General features: G+C 42.6%; 1 protein-coding gene across 1 annotated transcript in view; it reads left to right on the top strand.

The window, feature by feature from the left end:
* The window catches only part of LOC117512773 (membrane-associated guanylate kinase, WW and PDZ domain-containing protein 1), a 122,449-nt gene extending 101,782 nt beyond the window's left edge, over window positions 1-20,667 (top strand). The window contains 6 exon segments of the mRNA XM_034172987.1: window positions 2,926-3,126; window positions 3,206-3,282; window positions 3,351-3,497; window positions 14,532-14,670; window positions 15,024-15,131; window positions 15,461-20,667. Coding sequence (XP_034028878.1) covers window positions 2,926-3,126; window positions 3,206-3,282; window positions 3,351-3,497; window positions 14,532-14,670; window positions 15,024-15,131; window positions 15,461-15,660 — 872 coding nt within the window. The 3' untranslated portion in view covers window positions 15,661-20,667.
* Window positions 20,668-21,327: the final 660 nt, after the last annotated feature.

The raw sequence follows: 21,327 nt of genomic DNA, 5'->3' as shown, positions 1-21,327 counted from the left end.
GTGGGATTAGTGAGGTTAACAGCAGTGGTGGGCACAGTTCCGCTAATCCGCTAACCACTAATTATCGAAGCTAATGTTTTCATTATCAGATTAGCTTTTTACATAACTTTGAAAAGCGTCATCGTACCAATTATTTTCTGATAAATTTTGGTCCAGTAATTTTAAGATCGCTAATATGTTTTTGCAGGTGAAGTGATTAAAGCATAAACAGTTAAAAACCATTGTTAAGTCTGATATCAAAGATTTTAGTGCTTACCTGTTAAAGGTTTTGTAGCAAAAAAAAACGCCTATCCTCTGTAAACAGAGGACAGCTGGTTTTAGGAGAAACCGCTCTGTCCTCTGCAGTCAGAGGAGAACTGGTCACAAAATAATTGCTCTTGACACCATACTAACTCACCAGCAATATCACCCAAGTCATCCAGAGGCATACAGTTTTAACTTATGGTTAAAAATTTTAACCAAACTAATTTTGGAGATGTTATTTAAATTAATGTCACTTCTGAAGTTTTATAAAGCAAAAATATCAGCTATATGTTTTAGTTTTAAAGTACTGCACTAATTTTGAAGGTTTTAGTGTGGACATGCTGTGTCCAGGTGCATTATGAGTAATCTCAATGCAGTCACGACAGGAGAAATGCATTTGCGACGCTCTGATCAGGCTACACACGGACAACAGCATTAAACTTTTTGTATATTGTGCCTAAAACTCTCATGAATATATTCTCTTTGTTTATAGACGTTGTTACTTGTTATTGTGTTTGTTTTAAATGTCAGAAGAAGCTCAGGTTGCTTCTCCAAAATTTTCCTGTTTGCTCTACGGTCTCTACTGCCATCTACTGGCCAGTAGTGTTCATGGCAGTATTGGCCCTAAGTATTGAGATATCCCATAAATTATAATTCTTTGCGCGCCTGAGAGTTGTTGCAGCCTCTTGCTGCAGCTAAAGAAAGAAAAATATACATTTTGGTTGTATAATGTTCATTTACAATTGTCATGGTTTCTGTTGTTTAAACCACAGAACTCTCTGGTGCAAATAATAAAAAAAAAAAAAACCCTGTACACAAAGGATTATGGGTAAGGGTCTGAGCGTCTGGGCACCAGTAGATGGCAGTGTTCTATGCATTTTGACCCCGATTACATCAGACGGTTCTCAAATCACCACTTAGTTTTGGCTTTTGCAAATGGCTTTTTTTTTTACATATAAATAAAATGGCATATTTTACAAAAGTACATTTAAACACCAACACACGTCACGTCACATTAACGTGTTGGTTTTTACATAGAATGAATGAGTCAACCAATTAGTGTTAGTGGAGGCTCATTTACCCATAATCCCTTTGGCATCTGTCTGTGTTTGTTACAAAACTTCAGAATTAGTGCATTATTTAAAATAAAAATTTGTTATATTTTAACTTTGTACAACTGACAGAATTAACATTAATGGAGTTATTCTATCCATATTAATTTTGTTCATAAAACAAAACCATAAATCAGCACTGCTTTATTTTCCAAGACCTCCACCTCACAGCAACACTGCTATTAAGTAGAGAGTTGAGCTTCACTATTCTTCCTCTTAACTGTGTCACTGCTACAAGCTGTGTAGTAAACAGGAACTTCCAGCAGAGGGCAGGGCACACAGAGACAGAAGTGCTGACTCATGGTTTGGGTCTGTAGTTGCCTTTAATGCTACCAGAAGCGATCGTGGTGTTAAAACTCAAAATCAGCTTGTTAGTAGTTGTAAATGTACCAGAGACAATACTGAAAGTTATCGGTTAGCTGTAGCTTCTGATAAATTTTTGGGTGGTTTATCGGTTTAGCTTTATAAAAGATAACTTTTCAGTTAGCTGATTATGTTATCGAAGCAAACTTTTTGGTTAGCTGTACCCACATGATTAAGGTCATGTGTTCAGTTCTTGGAAGGCCCGAGCATGAACATGCTGGTGTATAAGAATGTCAAGACCATTTTTTTGTGCAGTTTGACACAATGAGGATACAAATATATTGCAGGAAGTCTTCTGTTACAGTTTGTTCTTGAGGTGAAAGACAAATCTTTGGACAGGGAAGACGGAGGAGAAGAGGACGATGTTTCAAGGAGGCACTGGGGGGGGGGGGAGCACTTCCCTCAGATGTAATTTACACTGGAAATGCTGCCAAAAAGGACCCAAAGCTTAATTATAGCTTCTTTTAGACATTCTGGCACACACCCTAGTCAAATAAATCTTCCTGCTTTTAAATTAGACATTTGTCCTCATTTACTTCTCTCTGCCTTCAGGTAAACAGGAAGTGTTTATTTATTGTTATTATGTCCTCCAAGGACGTAATAAAATCATCAGAGGTTATTTATTTATTTGTCTGTCTCTCTGTTAGCAGGATTACATCAAAACTACTGCATGGATTTTGATGACATTTTCACCACAGATACATATTAGACTGTGAAGACTCCATTAAATTTTGGAGGTGATCCGGATCCAGATCTGGATTTTGGATCAAGATTTACTCTATATAGGCTTTGAAGGATAACGTCAAAACTATTTCACAGATTTGCACCAATTATCACCATGGAGACATATCACACCACGGACGGCTCCATTAAATTTTGGAGGTGATCTGGATCCGGATTCTGAATCAAGTTTCATTTTATAGGGTTTTAAAGGACTACGTCAAAACTACTTCATGTATTCTCACCAAATTTGCACCACATATACATATTAGCCAATGGAAGACTCCACTGAATTTTGGAAGTGATCTGGATCTGGATTGGTGGACATCAGAAATCTTTGATTGCTCTTGTTATTGTTATTATATTTATTTATTTTGGACAGATGTACTTCTCTCCTAAAGCTAAAGTAGTTTTCTACTAAAGTTTGGTCTTTTTCACTACTCAAGTAATTTTGGGATTTTATTTTTTATTTTTTTCTTCTCTTCAGCTGCATCTCTTCTTCCTCATCGGTTCGTGACCGTCCGTCGTGGCAGCCCAGCAGCCAAGAGTGGTCAGATCCGCCCCGGAGATCGATTAGAGGCAGTAGAGGGACGCTCGGTGACATCTCTGCCTCATCGCGAGCTTGCTCAGATACTCCGTCGAGCAGGAAATACTCTCCGCCTTACCATTGTTCCACGCCCGAGCACCTGTACGCATAAGTATCTAAACAACCACGTACACAAATGTGTGCCTGAAGATCATAATGTAACTTTAGTCATCTCTTCCAGATTCTTCAAGCCTTTCTGAATCCACTGATCATGACCTCGGGCACAGGAGCAGAAAAGGTCAGAGGTCACGCCCAAAGGTGAGTGCATCTGACGAACAGCTTGTGCATGCTGTTTTCCTCCACTTTAACCCACTTTCTTCTCTCAGCGTGATTCCAGGTATTACAGTGTAGACTTGGATCGTGGCCCTTCAGGGTTCGGATTTAGCCTACGAGGAGGAAGTGAATACAACATGGGCCTCTACGTCCTGGCGTTGATGGAGGGAGGTCCGGCCTCACGAAGCCAAAAAGTGCAGGTATGTTGGTGTTTTGATTTCACCATGACTGAGGTCTGCTGCAGTTTTCTAAATGGTCTACAAACCTGTTATATCGTTCTCCTTTCTGTGAGGCTCAGGCAGAGGTTAATGGGAGGGAAATAGTTTTTTCCCCACAAAATCTTGGCTTCTAAGCCTCTAAAAAGCCTGGTGATCTGTGTGTGGGATTTGTGTTAGCTAGTAGATGCCATTGCTGGTCAAGAATTTGTTCCCTTTAGGTTTTCACTTTTTTGTAGGTAGAGATTCATGCTCCTTTGCCATCTCTTGTCCTAAGTAATTATGTATGATCACAAAAATGAGGATTCTCATACTTGTTTGCCTGCGCTAGCAACCAGTAGACAGGGTATAAAGAAGCAGCAACAGGTGCCTCTTGGGTTTTTTTTTTTTTTTCATTCATTCGTCAGCCGATCTGTAATATGAAAGCCAGAGTGTGTATGTCCCATTTGGCTCCTGCTTCAGCATGGCGGTGTAACATGGCGGCCTCCAAGAGGAGTCAACTCCCACGGAGATATGAATGGATCCTTATCGTTCTAAACTCATGAAAACCCATAGACTGTGCTCACATACACCCCTAAATCCTGCACACTGTAGCTATAAAAATGTACCCTGGCCATGAATTACTGAACTTAGAATTTATAGAGGGTTGCAGAGCTCTTCCTGTCTGGTACATGTGCACATTGTCTATATAATATTTAAAACATGACCCATACAGATGTAGATAACACCGATTCACAAGAAAAAATTCCAAAGTATTGATATTAACTTTTAAATATAAAATGACATGCAACTGTTCTGTTGCATAATGTGAAAATATGGAGTAGTTTTTAAAAAATAGCAGACTTTGATGAAATCAAAAGCAAAGGACACAACAGTGAGCAAGCTGACAAAATACCCCCCCCCCCCCCCCCCCACACACACACACACGCACTGCCATACTAAGTATTGTATGGTTTTAAACCTCAGTGAATATTCTTTAATTAATTATTGAATTAACAAACTGTTCAGCCACATGTACATAAAATAGACAGATATCATGTATTTAAAGAAACGTGTCCACGTATCTCCCCTTGAAGACATAGGACTGGAAATACAACCCCTGGCAAAAATTATGGAATCACAGGCCTCGGAGGATGTTCATTCAGTTGTTTAATTTTGTAGAAAAAAAGCAGATCACAGACATGACACAAAACTAAAGTCATTTCAAATGGCAACTTTCTGGCTTTAAGAAACACTATAAGAAATAAAGAAAAAAATTGTGGCAGTCAGTAACGGTTACTTTTTGAGACCAAGCAGAGGGGAAAAAAATATGGAATCACTCAATTCTGAGGAAAAAATTATGGAATCACCCTGTAAATTTCATCCCCAAAACTAACACCTGCATCAAATCAGATCTGCTTGTTAGTCTGCATCTAAAAAAGGAGTGATCACACCTTGGAGAGCTGTTGCACCAAGTGGACTGACATGAATCATGGCTCCAACACGAGAGATGTCAATTGAAACAAAGGAGAGGATTATCAAACTTTTAAAAGAGGGTAAATCATTACGCAGTGTTGCAAGATGTTGGTTGTTCACAGTCAGCTGTGTCTAAACTCTGGACCAAATACAAACAACATGGGAAGGTTGTTAAAGGCAAACATACTGGTAGACCAAGGAAGACATCAAAGCGTCAAGACAGAAAACTTAAAGCAGTATGTCTCAAAAATCGAAAATGTACAACAAAACAAATGAGGAATGAATGGGAGGAAACTGGAGTCAACGTCTGTGACCGAACTGTAAGAAACCACCTAAAGGAAAAGGGATTTATATACAGAAAAGTTAAATGAAAGCCATCATTAACACCTAAACAGAAAAAAACAAGGTTACAATGGGCTAAGGAAAAGCAGTCGTGGACTGTGGATGACTGGATGAAAGTCATATTCAGTGATGAATCTCGAATCTGCGTTGGGAAAGGTGATGATGCTGGAACTTTTGTTTGGTGCCGTTCCAATGAGATTTATAAAGATGCCTGCCTGAAGAGAACATGTAAATTTCCACGGTCATTGATGATATGGGGCTGCATGTCAGGTAAAGGCACTGGGGAGATGGCTGTCATTACATCATCAATAAATGCACAAGTTTATGTTGATATTTTGGACACTTTTCTTATCCCATCAATTGAAAGGATGTTTGGGGATGATGAAATCATTTTTCAAGATGATAATGCATCTTGCCATAGAGCAAAAACTGTGAAAACATTCCTTGCAAAAAGACACATAGGGTCAATGTCATGGCCTGCAAATAGTCCGGATCTTAATCCAATGAAAATCTTTGGTGGAAGTTGAAGAAAAATGGTCCATGACAAAGCTCCAACTGTTGTGTGTTGGGGGGGGGGTTGGCTGGACAAGGTTGGGTTGTTTTGTGTTTATTTTCCTTCCCAGGTGATTTGGGGCTGTTCTCTGAGGAAATGTGCTGCAAGAAGAGTCTCTCTCCTCTGTTACGATGATTGGCTACACCGTGTTGCATTCTCGTGCGGCTCTCTATCAGGACAATCCACGACACCTGTGATGTTCACGTGCAGATCTGAGGACTTCCAGCTGGTACCAATGTAGTGATGAAGAACTACATTTAAACCAGCAGTGAGTTGGATAAGATTGCTGGAGAATACGACCTTGTGACGACCGTGTGGGGACGCTGAGGGCCATTTCAGAGTCTGACATCGCGCCTGTGAAGGAGGCGTTGTCAAACGTTGTCAGCACACGACAGAGGTGAATATTCTGAAAAGTTTATCCGTGAATGTAAATTGGCGTTTATACGCAGTCTATAAGTAATTATTGGTGGAAATTGTTTGGCGTGGCTCCGCACGGCAGTGGCGGTGCGATTAATGATCCTCCACTAGCTGTGAGCAGCAGCCTCTTGAACTAATGTTTGAAACCAGACCTAACAGTTGTAGCTGATAAGTTGCCTCTAAACAATATTTCGTAGTAATAAGTGTTGAATAATCTCATCTCTGTTCCTCCTTCGCAGAGTACAGTCTGGGAAAAAGGTACACCTGGGGGGGGGTTGTTGGCAGAACATCACTGAGTCCTGAACGGTCGGACTCCGACTGTTGAGACGCTGAGAGAGCGCGCCGCCTTTTCATCACCTCACCAGAACTCTAATTATTTAGTATTCATGTATAGCACAAAGGGAGAAAATAAGTGTTTCTTTTTGGAACTGCTTCTGATTATTTCACGCTGGGTTCAGTCAGATACTGGACCGCTCCTCAATCCGCGTCATATCCTTAACAGAATTCTCCGGCCAAACCAATATGGACCCAGTGGCAGAAGCAGTTCCATTTCAGGAGAAAGTCCAGAAGCACCTGGAGATGATTTGGGAGCAAGTGCAGCACCTTTCGATTCAAATTAAACAGACAGACGCCCGTGTTATGGAGCTTGTAGCTCAGGCTGTTCCGCTTCCTGTGGTTGCAGCTCCAGTTCCATCGAGCCTGATGCAGATAAATTCGCCGTCCGGAGATTCGGCTCCTGAACCGGTTATATGTCATCCGGAGCCCTATTCGGGAAATATGGAGGCTTGTGCGCCGTTTTTGATGCAGTGTTCTTTGGTTTTTGCTCAGCGACCGGCGTCTTTCTCCTCTGAGAGTAGCCGAGTCGCATATGTTGTTAATCTGTTGCGAGGTGACGCCCTGGCGTGGGTCACGGCGTTGTGGAGCAATAAATCATCACTGCTAGAATCCTTTGACGAATTTTCCCGTGAACTTCGTTTGGTTTTTGATCATCCGGTGAAAACAAATACTGTGGTTCAACGATTGCTGAACCTCCGACAGGGGCGACGAAGCGCAGCTGATTATTCTGTGGATTTTCTAATCTTTTCCGCTCAGTCTGGTTGGAATGCTGCTGCTTTGAGGGGGGTGTTTGTAGACGGGTTGAATGACTCCCTGAAAGATGAGCTAGCCGTCCTTGATGAACTGAAGGATTTAGATGAGTTAATATCCTTGGTTATTCGTCTAGACGATCGGATTAAGGAGCGTGGACGAGAGAGAGGGCGAGCGTCCGAGCGGGGTGTTTTGTCTCGGGGTTTTCCCCGACATAAGTCCGGACCGCCTCTTCTTCGTTCCTCTGAGACTCCTCCGACAGGACCTCTAGCTCCTCTAGTGGACGAGCCAATGCAACTTGGAAGGGTCAGAAGCCATATTGCCCCGGTCAAACGAGCGTCAGGAGACCGCATCATAATATGGCTCCAGGTGTTTTATGGACATTTTTGTGGGATATAAATGGGAGTTTTTGTAAACCAGGTTTTGTGTATAGCACTTGAAGTAGTTCTGGTGGGGTGAACAGGCTGGCTGGTCGGAGTTCGTTTGGACTCAGGTAAGCGTGTTTTTTTTATTGTTTATAGTTATTTAATTTTTGTTGGCGGAATGGGTCGTTTGTTGTTGGTTTTTATTTCCCTGTCCCCTAACCCCAGCCTCACACATCCTGGCCGTTCGTCTTTGGTGTTGTGGGGTGGTGCAGGTTGGTTGCTGGGCATTCCCATGAGGACCTCTGCACCTGGGGGGGTCCAGGGCTCTTTTCTTAGATTTAGTTGTTTCCCGGTTCCTCTCCAGCCTCAGCCAGCCTCTGACCTTTCGCCATTGGCATTGCTGAGGTGTCGGGCAGTGAGCGGTGGGGCCGATCAGTGCCGTACGCCTTTTCCGCTGCCCACCCCTCCCGGTAGGCTGGAGTATAGTCGGGGGGTCGACACCGGCCGTCTTGCCGGTTTTCCTCCGCCCTTGGGGGTGGAGCCGGGTTGCGTTTTTCCTATTGGCTTCTCCGGCTTAGTAGTCCTGTGCCGATTGCCACGATGTGTTTCCCGACGGACCTGGAGGGTCTTTCGGGGTGCTGGGGAGGTCAATGGGGCTTTCTGTAGTTTTTGTTTGCTCCTGGGGTGGTTTTTGGAAATCCCTGGGGGTTTGGGGTTTTTGTTTCCTCCTGTTTCCCCCCGGGGTTTGATGGGACGGTCCCTCTGGGGGGAGGTTGACTGTGGGGCCGAACGGCCGTGTTGGGCTGGGGTGGGGTTCCTTGGTTGTGGGGGTGTCTCCTGGGTTTGATGGACGGTCCTCTGGGGGACTTTAAGGCTCCCGTGTATGCCTGGGGATTCCTGGATGGCTCCTGCCGTGGTCGTTGCTCCTGGGGTTGACAACGATGTCCCCTGGGGGTAAGGTCGGGCTCCGCATGTTGGGGGAGGGCGTGTGTTTGTTTTTTTCCTTTGACCTGTGTTCTACTGTGTTGGGGGGGTTTTGTTGGGGTTTTTGGGTTTGTGTGTTTTTTGTTCCTCCCCAGGGTTTGATGGGACGGTCCTCTGGGGGGGGTGTTGGGTTGGGTATTGTGTTTTTCTTTTGTGTTTACCCCGATGTGCTTTCCTGGGTATGTTTGTGGTACTCTCTGGGGGGGATGCTGGGGTCTTTTTTTTTTGTTGTGTTTTGTTTTGTGTTTGGGGTTGTTTCGGGATGTTTTTTTTTGTTTTGATGCCGGCCAGCCTTTCTGCCGCATCTCCCGGCTTTGCTGCACTGCTGTGATCCTCTGCCCTCCTCCTGCTTTGGCCTTTGGTGTGTGGGGTGGTTTTTAGGTCTGGTTTTGTGCGGTCGCCGGGAGGCTCTCCCGTTGACGGGGGGGTACTGTTGTGTGTTGGAGGGGTTTGGCTGGACAGGTTGGGTTGTTTTGTGTTTATTTTCCTTCCAGGTGATTTGGGGCTGTTCTCTGAGGAAAATGTGCTGCAGAAGAGTCTCTCTCCTCTGTTACGATGATTGGCTGCACCTGTTGCATTCTCGTGCGGCTCTCTATCAGGACAATCCACGACACCTGTGATGTTCACGTGCAGATCTGAGGACTTCCAGCTGGTACCAATGTAGTGATGAAGAACTACATTTAAACCAGCAGTGAGTTGGTTGCCGGAGAATACGACCTTGTGATGACCGTGTGGGGACGCTGAGGGCCATTTCAGAGTCTGACATCGCGCCTGTGAAGGAGGACGAGGGTGAAGGCAAAACGTTGTCAGCACACGACAGAGGTGAATATTCTGAAAAGGTTTATCCGTGAATGTAAATTGGCATTTATACGCAGCTATAAGTAAGTATTGGTGGAAATTGTTTGGCGTGCTCCTCGCGGCAGTGGCGTGTGGATTAATGATCCTCCACTAGCGGTGAGCAGCAGCCTCTTTGAAACTAAGTTTGAAACCAGACCTAAACGGGTACTGATAAGTTTGCCTCTAAACAATATTTCGTAGTAATAAGTTTGAATATATCTCATCTCTGTTCCTCCTTCGCAGAGTACAGTCTGGGAAAAAAGTCACCTGGGTGGGGGGTTTGTTGGCGGAACTCCTGAGTCCTGAACGTTCGGACTCCGACTGTTGAGACGCTGAGAGAGCGCGCCGCCTTTTCACCTCACCAGAACTCTAATTATTTAGTATTTCATGTATAGCACAAAGGGAGAAAAAATAAATGTGTTTCTTTTTGGAACTGCTTCTGATTATTTCATGCTGGGTTCAGTCAGATACTGGACCGCTCCTCAATCCGCGTCTTATTCTTAACACCAACCTGCAAAGCTGATCTGGCAACAGCAATCAGAGAAAGTTGGAGCCAGATTGATGAAGAGTACTGTTTGTCACTCATTAAGTCCATGCCTCAGAGACTGCAAGCTGTTATAAAAGCCAGAGGTGGTGCAACAAAATACTAGTGATGTGTTGGTGCGTTCTTTTGTTTTTCATGATTCCATAATTTTTTTCCCCTCTGCTTGGTCTAAAAAAGTAACCGTTACTGACTGCCACAATTTTTTTTCCCTGATTTCTTATAGTGTTTCTTAAAGCCAGAAAATTGCCATTGAAATGACTTTAGTTTAGTGTCATGTCTGTGATCTGCTTTTTTTCTACAAAATTAAACAACTGAATGAACATCCTCTGAGGCCGGTGATTCCATAATTTTTGCCAGGGGTTGTACTTTTCCTTTGAGGAGTTGTGCTTCTAAATTCAAAAGAGTGTGTGTGTGTGTCTGTGTGTGTCTATATACGAGGTCTGTGAGAAAAGTAACAGACCTTATTATTTTTTTCAAAAACTATATGGATTTTGAATCACGTGTGATTACATCAGACATGCTTGAACCCTCGTGGGCATGCTAGAGTGTTTTTCATGCCTGTCGGTTACATCATTCGCCTGTGGGACGGTCTTTGAGTGAGGAGTGGCCCACCCTCTCGTCGATTTTTCATTGTTTAGGAATGGCTCAGAGACTGCTGCTTTGTTTGATAAAAATTTTTCAAAACCTGTAAGGCACAACTGAGTGGACACCATTCGATAAATTCAGCTGGTTTTGGTGAAAATTTTAACGGCTGATGAGAGATTTTGGAGTTTTACTGTCGCCGTAAGGACAGCCCACGGCGCCTGATGGCGATCTGCGCTTCGAGGCGGCGGCGTCTCGCTGTTTCAAGCTGAAAACTTCCTAATTTCAGCTCTGGGACCAAGACGTCGTGAGATAACAGAGAACTTTTAGAAGAATTCGGGATCAGGAGTTTATCCAGACATTCCACTGTTAAGGAGATTTTGTAATGAAAGAACGTGCGGGCGGATTCGCATGGTCGGGCCGGACCCGACCGCGGTGGGGTTGCCACAGGAAAAACACCTCCGTTGGAAACCTTAACGGACAAGTTGGAACATGCCCAAGCTGTTAAACAATTTCTCAGATACTCACTTGTTGAAAGCCATCAAAAGCCGCCTGAATTTTAACAAATGGTTTTCACACACGGAGGTGTTTTTCATGTCGCAGGCGCAGACGGATTTGCCACGTTGTCACGGATCCGACTTGGCAAATTCGTCCGCACGTTCTTTCATTACAAAATCTCCTTTAACAGAGGAATGTCCGGGTAAACTCCTGATGCCGTCTTCTTCTGAAACTTCTCTGTTCTCTGACGACGTCCTGGGTGAACAGAGCTTTAAATTAGGATGTTTTCAGCTTGAAACAGCCAGACGGACGCCACCTCCGACCGCGCCGATCCGCTTTGTGGGCTGTGCTTAAAGCGAAAGAAACTCCACACCGAAAGCCAGCTGAATTTCTCAAATAGTGTCCACACGGATATCCCTCACCGGTCCTGAAAAAATTTGATAAAGCAACGCGCGCCGTCTCCCTGCAGCTTCTCAGACAAAGAGATTCCGATGGGAGGGGAGTCCACACATCACTCAAAGCCTGCCCATAGGCGAATGACGTCACCGACAGGCATAACAAAACTCACGCATGCACACGAGGGTTCAAGTTTGTCTGACGTAAAAACATATGATTCAAATCCATTTATTTTTGGAAAAAAATAAAAAGGACCGCTTTTTTTTTTATCACAGACCTCGTATATATATATATATATATATATATATATATATATATATATATATATATATATATATATATATATAGTGCATGTAGTGATGAAAGGTTTCTAGGAATTTCCGGCTTGATGGATGTTGAGTGTACTGCTATTCAGTGGTGGGCACAGATAACCAAAAAATTGACTTCGATAACAGATAATCAATAACTTAAAATTTATCTTTGATAAAGATAAACCGATAAACCACACAAAATGTATCGGAAGTTACAGATAACCGATAAATTCCAATATTGTCTCTGGTACACTTGCAACTACTAACAAGCTGATTTTAAGTTTTAACACCACAATCACTTTTGGAAGCATCAAAAGCAACAACAGGCCCAAAAAAGAGTCAGTACTTCTGTCTTTGAGCGTCCTGCCCCCTGCTGGAAGCTCCTGTTTTTACTACATGGCTTCCAGCACAGATGCAAGCTGAGAGGAGCTATGAAGCTCAACTCTCTACTCAGTCATAATGCTTCCGTCAGGCAGAGGTCTTGGAAAATAAACCAGTGCTGAGTTATGGTTTGGTGTATAAATAAAATGAATACTGATAGAATATCTGTCAATTCTGTCATTTGTACAAAGTTAAAATATATATCTTTTAATGTCGAATGCACTAATTCTGAAGTTTTGTAACAAACAGACAGATCACAAAGGATTCTGGGTAAAATGTGCCTCGGCTAACACTGATTGGTTTACTCATACATTATGTAAACCAACATGTTAATGTGAGGTGTGTCGTGTGTTGGTGTTTACGGATAAATGTGCTTTTTTAAAATTTTTTTTTTTTTGTAAAAAAAAAAAAAAAGGCATTTTCAAAAAAAAAAGCCAACTTGTAATTAGATAACCATCTGATATAACCGGTGTCAAAAATAAATAATAGAACACTGCCATGATCTGCTGGTGCCAGACATTCAGTACTTAAATTGGGCATACACTGTACGAGTTTTGGCCCTTTTTCAGCTGATTTTTCATTCGTGCGAGAATGTTTTGGATTGCATTGAGTTTCAGGTTAATCGCGCATCCTGCATCGTTTATTATACATGGAGTAACAAGCTGTGTTTAACATCTTACGACCACCTCCTGATCGACGATCATATGGTCGAATGAAAATCAAGCCTGTTTGATATTCTGGTCGGCCGTCGTGACGCTACAAGCATCCCAGAGTTTTTGTAAATTAAGTTTGGGAAAAAAAGCTTCTGTTTATGTTTTGCTTCTGGAAACACAAGTCCGAAGTGTGGTTTTTGAACATACAATGTGTGTGAGAACATAAATCGGGCGCGCTGAACTTTTACACCGTATGGTTCTGTGGTACAGTTTGAGCTGGAACCAAGTACAGTGATTGAAAATATCAGCCCAGCTTCAGTTTGAATACTGCCATGAACACTACTGGCCAATAGATGGCAGTAGAGACCGTGAAAACTTGCCAAAACAAAATTCCAGATAATCTGTGTCTGCTGCATTTAAGATGCGTGGAATTTAACAAACGCAAACACAATAACAACGTCTATACACCCAGAGAATATATTCACAAGAGTTTTAGACACTAGATTTTAATGCTGTTGTCCGTGGAGCCTGATCAGTGTGTCTGAAATACATTTGTCCTGTCGTGAACGTACTGAGATTACCCTGTCCTACCCATAATGCACTGCTGGGCACAGCATGTCCACACTAAAACCTTAAAAATTAGCGCATTACTTACTAAAACATATATCTGATATTTTCACTTTAATAAAACTTCAGACGTGACAGGAATTTTAAATAACTTGTCCAAAATTATTTTGGTTAAAATTTGAACCATAAGTTAAAAATTTATGCCTCTGGATGACTTGGGTGATATTGCCTGTATCAGTATGGGGTTAAAAGAAATGAATTATTTTGTGTGTGTGACCAGTTTTCCTTTGCCTGCAGAGGATAGAGCGGTTTCTCCTAGAAGCAGCTCTCTTCTGTTTGCAGAGGGTAGAGCTACACATCTGCTATGAAACATATAATAGGTAGGTGCTCAACTGATTTTAAATTTTAAGAATGTTTGTAGCTGTTCAGCTTTGTTTACTATGTTAACGGTCTAAAAATGACCGGATGAAAATTCATTGGAAGATAATTTGTCCGATAATAGTTTTTAAAGTTATCTGAAAAGATAATCCAATAAGGAAAACATTATCTTCGATAATTATCAGTTATCGGGTTATCAGAACTGTGCCCACCACTGCTGCTATTTATACTGTACATTGCTAGCATGAAAGCATTTACTGATTCCACGTGCTAACTGTGGTTAAGTCATGCTGACTTAATGTCCACTATAAATGGCAGAACACTCCACATTTGGAAACACAGAAATTTGCAGCAGAAGACTTTGATTGCTGTATATAAGAGAAGTAGAAGAAAGCCTTTATTGGCAGCTTCTAAGCCTCTTGTGGCTGGATTGTAACACTCGGGGGCCAAGTCCAGGTGGACAGACACTGTGTGTGGGTTCCAGCAGTTGAAGGACCTTCTTAAGATTAAAGCAACTAACATCACAGCACACTGGAGCCTTCTGAAAACCAAGACAGAACCTGACCTGTAGCCATTTAATAATTAGTTTGAGTCCAGTATTGACTCGAGCTGAACACGGGTGTTGTGTTTGTGGATTATTTTGTGTTTGGGGCATGTTGTGCGGCTGCAGGTGAGCGATCAGCTGGTGGAGATTAACAGTGACAGCACAGCAGGGATGACCCACAGCCAAGCTGTGGAGCAGATCCGCCGCGGAGGTCACCGCATCCACCTGGTGCTCAAGAGAGGCAACGGCTACGTGCCTGACTACGGTAAGTCGAGGCAGGCGGCTGCAGAAAACATGCGTGCTCACAGTACAAATTAAAGTAAAAGATTGGGGGATGTCTTTTGCATATGATGTCTTGGTGTTTCCTTTCTGCTTTTTCTGCCGGATTGATTCTAACTTATTCTACTTTTTACTCTTTACCTTTCTTTTGGAGTGTTCCCCCCTTTTCCCCTGATCACATCTCTGTTTCTTCTTTTTTCCCCCTCATACCCAAATATACCCAAACCACATTTTCCCTGTGCCCACTTTAAACTCTTCTTCTTATGTTGTCTGCAACACTATCTGCTCTCCTCCTCATATTGTCTCCTTCCACCTCCTTCACATTTTTCTCTCTCTCAGTGGAGCTGTCCAGTTTGTCTCTCTGTATGACCAACTCGAAGCTAGGCGAGCCTTGCTTCTATGTGATTGGACGGACAGAAAATACGCGGTTGGTAATGGTTCCTGTTAGTTCTCCCATTTTCTGTCTCTCTACACTCTCATGCTCACTGTTGTCTTCACTTGTAGTGAAAAACACTTGTGGACTTCATCACTGTGACGATCAACAAGTTATTCCATAAAATTTGCAGCAGTCTGCTGAATTGTGAAGCATGTGGATGTCTAAAGGTTGCACTGAAATTAAACAAGCAGCTCTTGTTACACTGTCTGGCCTGTTGCACCTTCTTCACCTAATTACAGATTGCATAATGCTCCCTGCCTCTTCCTCCCTCTACCTGCATTTTCACTCTTTTCTCCTGCTCTCTCCATCCCCTCCCAACATCTGTGTCCAGGGCCGTGAGCACAGAATCCACATCCCCCTCCCTGCTGCGCCACCCCAAGGAGCAGGGTGTGGCTGCAGTTAGATTCCTACCAAGCAGAGGAGAAGAGCCAGGTCAGCAGACGAAAGGTAGGAAACAGGAGAGGAGCTGAAAGGAGGAGGAGGGCGAGAGCCGGCCACACACTGGGGAGAACGTTCGGAATTGCAAACCCCGGACTCTGAGTTCTGCGGGAGACAGAAGCAGGCGAGGAGAGGGGTCTCAGGTAGCCCGTTGAGAGGAGGAAAAAGAGAAAATCTCAGCAGTTTACCCAGAGACATCATCAGAAAGGATGTTGACGAACATCACGCAGACAGACGACAGAGCGAGAGGGAGGACGAGGGAGAAGGAGAAGAAAACAAACAAAGAGAGAAGGAGCAAAAGTGAGGAGAAGAGGAGGAGTACAAAGCCCGAGAAGGAGGAGGATGAACAGGCGGTGCAAGCTGTGGAGGAAGAAGTGTGAAGAAGTGGCAAAGGATGGCGGTGGAGGACGTGAGATAGAGGGAGAAGAAAAGAGAGAAGAGGAGGGAGAAGAAAAGAGAGAAAGGCGGGAGAAGAAGAGAGAGAAAGAAGAGGAAGCAGAAATGATCTTACCCATCCAATTCCCAACCCAAAGACTACCAAGACCAAAACAAGACTGGAGGAAGAGTATGCTGGAAATGGTGGGCATGGCAAGCAAAGTACAGGGAGTTACAGGAAGTGGAAGAGCCCAGAGAGTAAGGGAGTGTGGAGGAGGAGAGGACGTGGAATGAGGAGATAGGAGTAAAATGAGAGAGCTGGACAGAGAGGAGCGGGGATGAGGAGGAGGATAGACGACATGCGGGATATGACTGTCCCAGGAGACCTTTACCCAGCTTTGCTGCGACAGATTTGGCGGCTGATGCAGAGCGCTTCCACCTTCCTCACTTCCTACACCATCTTGTACCGCGGCTGGCCAATGACGAGTCTGACTCAGAAGAAAGCCAATCAGACGGAAGAATGTCTGCAGTCAGTATCTTCAGGCCTTTCTCTGGCCGATGGGCACGGGGCCGTGATGCTGCCGGGCCTTGGTGGAAACCCAACTGGCACCGGGTTGACTCAGGTTATAGATGAGCAGACTGCCCAGGAGGGGGGCGGGACCGGGGGAAGGAAGAAGGCTGTCTCTTGATTTGAAAGAAGAGCCGAATGGTTACTTATTGTGTTTCACACTGTTAGAGTTCAGCTATAACACTTTATTCTGGTCTGAAATCATATTCTTTGTGCCTTTTCACAGCTGACCTCAAGATGATGGTAGATGTTGATCTTACATTCATTCTCCTTTTTTTTTCTTTTTCCTCCCCGGATACATCTTTGCGCTTCCGTCTTTATTTTTGCAGCAGACTATTTTGGTCCTACTCACATTTCCCCACAAACACTGTACTGACCATTCACGTATACCTCAAGAAGATACCAAGCAATAATAATAAGAATAAGAAGAATGCAGCTGTCCCAGAACCAGGAGTTGGTCTGAGAGGAAACACGGGCGTATATTTGTACAGTAACCCTCGTTGTTCTTTTAAACGTGGACACTTGCCTTGACCTTTAGTGTTGTCCTTATACTGTATCTTATTAATTATGATGCAAATTCCTTTTTGACAAAGGTGTTAAAATCTATATTCTGTACATACTTGTGGAGAAATATATTGTAAATAAGACACCAACTGGAGCCAAGCCCTGAATTGTATTACTGTATTGTAATACGTAATTAAATCTATATATGCAGTATATCTATGTTACTTAAATCCTGTTCATCATGTGTGCTGAGGATCAAGTGGAAATTGGTATATAGCTTTGGATAAAATGTTAACACATATTGTAACTGAATGTTTTATGATACGCTGCTTGACTGTGGATTATGATGCTCTGTGTTGTACCCTTTTAACGAAGTTAGCATAAGATGCTATATTATAGTTGTGGGCAGATGTTTACCTACCTTGGGTGTTCTGGAATCAATACAGGGTCAAAAAATATGCACACAGCAGTTTCTTCCAGAATTCTGGTTGTCTGTTTGAGGAGTTCAGTTAATTATGTTGGCTTTTTCCCAGAACGGATCAAGCGCTAACCCTGCTAGTACGTTTTGCACCATTGGCACTCGCGGCTACACGTGGGGGTCCCACGTTGGTAAATTCCAATGTTGGCAGGTATGACACTCCAGTATGATAGTCAGGACTTTGGGAAGGCTATTCCAAAAACATATCCCTTCCACAACCAGCTTTGATGTGCGTTTGGGGTCACTGATATTGAGATATTTCAGGGGTCTCCTGTGACCTCACCTCCCCCTGCCTCTTATCCCACGCGTGTCCGTTGATTTGAAAAGGTATTAACCAGTCATTTAAATTTGAACACAATTAACGCCGAGGGCTAGTCCACCACTCAGATATTTACTGAACAGGATTTAAATGTCACAAATTTGACAGAATTTAAGTTTTACAAAATGAGTGAGATAAACAAAACATACCCAGAAGTTCTGAGGGTCCCAGGAGCTGCGAGTTTCCAACCAGCAATCTGGTGTCCCAGCAAGGAGGAACCCCCAACATTGGGCTGTCTTTGTATTTATACACCCTATGCTACTACAACGTTTTTCTGCTAATCTTGGGTGGTGTCTTTCATCTGGGTGGTCTTGATCCCTCCATTTCGTGGCATGCTAACTGAAAAGTCCTGCCCAACACTGCGAACTGAAAACTGTCAGCATATTTTCAGGGCCTCACCGAAACAGGGTCACATCACATTTACAAGACTTTTGAAAATGATTATATAAGTAACATATCTTCATGCCAGCTTGCTAAGAAACTAAACTATTTGAGCAAAAGCAAATCTTAGAACAAAAGCAAATGTAATCATAAACATAACATACCTTTAATTTGGCTAGACACAGTACACAATTCAACAGCATTCGAACATATAACCCCAGAGCATTTGAATATATAGATATCATGTAATTAACCTTAGCTATTGTTTAATAAGCATTGATAAATATTGATCACTATGACCATATGAGTAATATATTCTTCAGCACAAGCTCTAGTAATAAATGACGACTTCTAACATTAAGACTCACTCATGTAACAATATATTGTTAGCTCAATAAAAGATAAATAATATGATAATACTGAATGGGGAAAAAGCACAAAAGGTTAATGCTAGTTTGAGCACATTTAGGATATGTTCCTTCACTGACCTGTTGGAAAACCAGTTGTGTACAAATTTGGCTTTCTGAGGTCACCTCCTTCATTATTTCTGTCTATCTTGGGCAATGCACCAGTCCCACTGGTAGCAAAACCGCTCTAGACTGACATACTACCACTGCCATGATTATGTGATCGATTGACAAATTTAGTCGTACTTGCTGGTGTTGGTTTTTTTGCTTGGACAGACGATGACACTGGTGTCTCAGCAACTTCCAGTTCATGACATTCCTATTCTAAGTGGCTACACCTTCCAACAGGGGCGTATCTTGCTATCTTATTTATTATTTTATGTCTTTGTACAGCGCTTTGGTCAACTTTGTTGTTTTTAAATGTGCTCTATAAATAAATTGGATTGGATTAGGTGAAGGTGGGGGTGGTTTGATGTGGTTGGGGGGACCAATGTCATGCCCCCTTCCCACCAGGACAAATTTTTAAAATCCATAGCCTTTTCTGCATTCTAAGGCATTCTGGGGATCTAAATACAGACTCTCTCTGCAAGACTGTTACCATATTTTATCATGCCCTTGGTCAGCAGCAAGCTGATGTAGGGGGTGACAACCCCCCCCATGTCAGCCACTGCTCAGTAACTGTTTGAATCAATGATCTTGGAACATTATTGTTTAGAAATGGCTCCAAGAGACATTCCTGACTCGTAAATGTACAGTCCTCTTTCTCAGATCTGCACTGACCTTCTGGACTTTCCCATTGTGCTGTGTTGGTCTGTCCAATCAGGGCCGTCAAAAATGTTTATGCTGCCACAGAGATGCTACCACCTGTCATCGGTCTTGGTCAGAATCAGAATCAGAAGAAGTTTATTGCCATTGCCAGTGAACAGGATTCACAGACTAGGAATTTGCTTCGGTACAATGGTGCAACATTAAGAAGAGGAAGTGAAGAGGCCTTGGAATGGTCACTGTGTGGACCTCTCAGCACCACTGAAATGATAATCTAACTAGTTGTGGCTATAATTTTGACCCTGCGCTGATTTTGGAAAATCCAAATAATCAAGGCTTATGTACCAGGTTTCTTTCTTTAAAGATTGATGTGGTTGAGTCATTCTGCCCCCAAAGAAAAACACTTCAAAGGAATCATTGAAAGCCCATACTGTTGTGACCTTCATGTGCATAATGAGTGTATGTAAACTTCTGATCACAACCATATGCATTCAGTGTGCACTTTTTTAAAGTACTGTTAATATTGTGCATCTGGGCTCAGAACAAAACCAACTATTTAGATTCTAGAGAGTGCCGTGCCCATTGTGCTGCATCCAGTTGCCTTGGTAACACAACCACTTTATCTTAACCACTGATTTTTCTTACTGTGAAAATCCTTTCGCTTTGAGATCTTTACTACGAGATGTACGCAGGACCATTTGGTCTTCTCACTTAGGCCAGATAAAAGGCTTTTAATGTAAATCAATACAAAATAAATTAACTTGACAACAGAGATCAATGTTGCATCGAGGGGGGTGAGGTGTGTCTCCCCCCCCCCCCCCCATTTTTTTTAACACTGTTGTGGGAAAACTACCAACTGAGCTATCTGAAAGAATACTGTGAGATACGTATTATTTTTCTATGAAACTGTCTTTTTTGGAATAACTCAAATTTTCATATATTTTGCTTTTAATAAATCACACCACAGAATAATTTCCACATGATTTAAATGTTGAAGTTGTTTCTTGTTGCTTTATGACATAATTAAGAGACTGTTCTGGTCCACCAGCCCATAATTATCTAAAGGTTAATGCTCCAGGAGAAGACATTTGTTTGTGCTCTAATAATCAGAGGATTCAAATGAATTACTCGCCGTGCCCATTTATTCAGAATGCTACGTGATAGCGCAAGTGATCAAACATAAATATTCCACAGCAATGCCCATGACAGACTACATGTGGGACTTATTTCTAACATTTGATTTCATTTATAAATGAGATTATATGACTGAACTGTAATAACTTCTAATAAACTGCAAAATAAACTGTTAAAACATAAAGTCTTGGATATTGCTTTCTGATCAACAGTTTTCCTTCACTAATGGACAGTAGATGGCAGCATAATTATACAGTATTGAGTGCAGATTTAATTATTACTCTGCTGGAGACAGTAATCTGCACTGGTTCATTACAGGGAAGAATAAGGGGTAATATTTGCTTTTGTTTAGGATTATAAATTGGTTATAGAATATGCAGCGCCATATTTCACAGCTCAATCATTTGCAATGCGCTGTGCACTCTCTGTCTCACTCACTCATTCTCTCTCTCACACATATGCACGCCTAAAGTCTGTATAGCCACCAGATACTTTCAGAACCATCATGTTGTGTTTGTCTGTAGGAGCACTTAAGTTCCACTAAAAATATCATGTCTCTGAGGCTTGTCTCATTTCTTCCAAAGCCTCTTCCTTCTGTTCAGGCACAAAAACTGCACAGGATGTAGAGTCAGGAGGAGACAGACTTCAAATCAAGCTGGTAAACTCCATCTGTACATAACTATTCAACAAAGTGATCTGAAATTAATTCATTAGGTATTTATACCATAATGTTACTTAAGTGTTCTCTGTCATCTCTGTACAGGCACCAGCACACACACCATAAACCCTTCAAAGTAATAGCTTAATGGTCATGAAAGTGTGACAGAAAAATATGGAA

This window comes from Thalassophryne amazonica, chromosome 6, assembly GCF_902500255.1.
Source record: "Thalassophryne amazonica chromosome 6, fThaAma1.1, whole genome shotgun sequence".
Classification (NCBI taxonomy): Eukaryota; Metazoa; Chordata; class Actinopteri; order Batrachoidiformes; family Batrachoididae; genus Thalassophryne; species Thalassophryne amazonica.
Note: the sequence above shows the minus strand (reverse complement) of the source record. Positions and strands in the feature narration are given on the sequence as shown.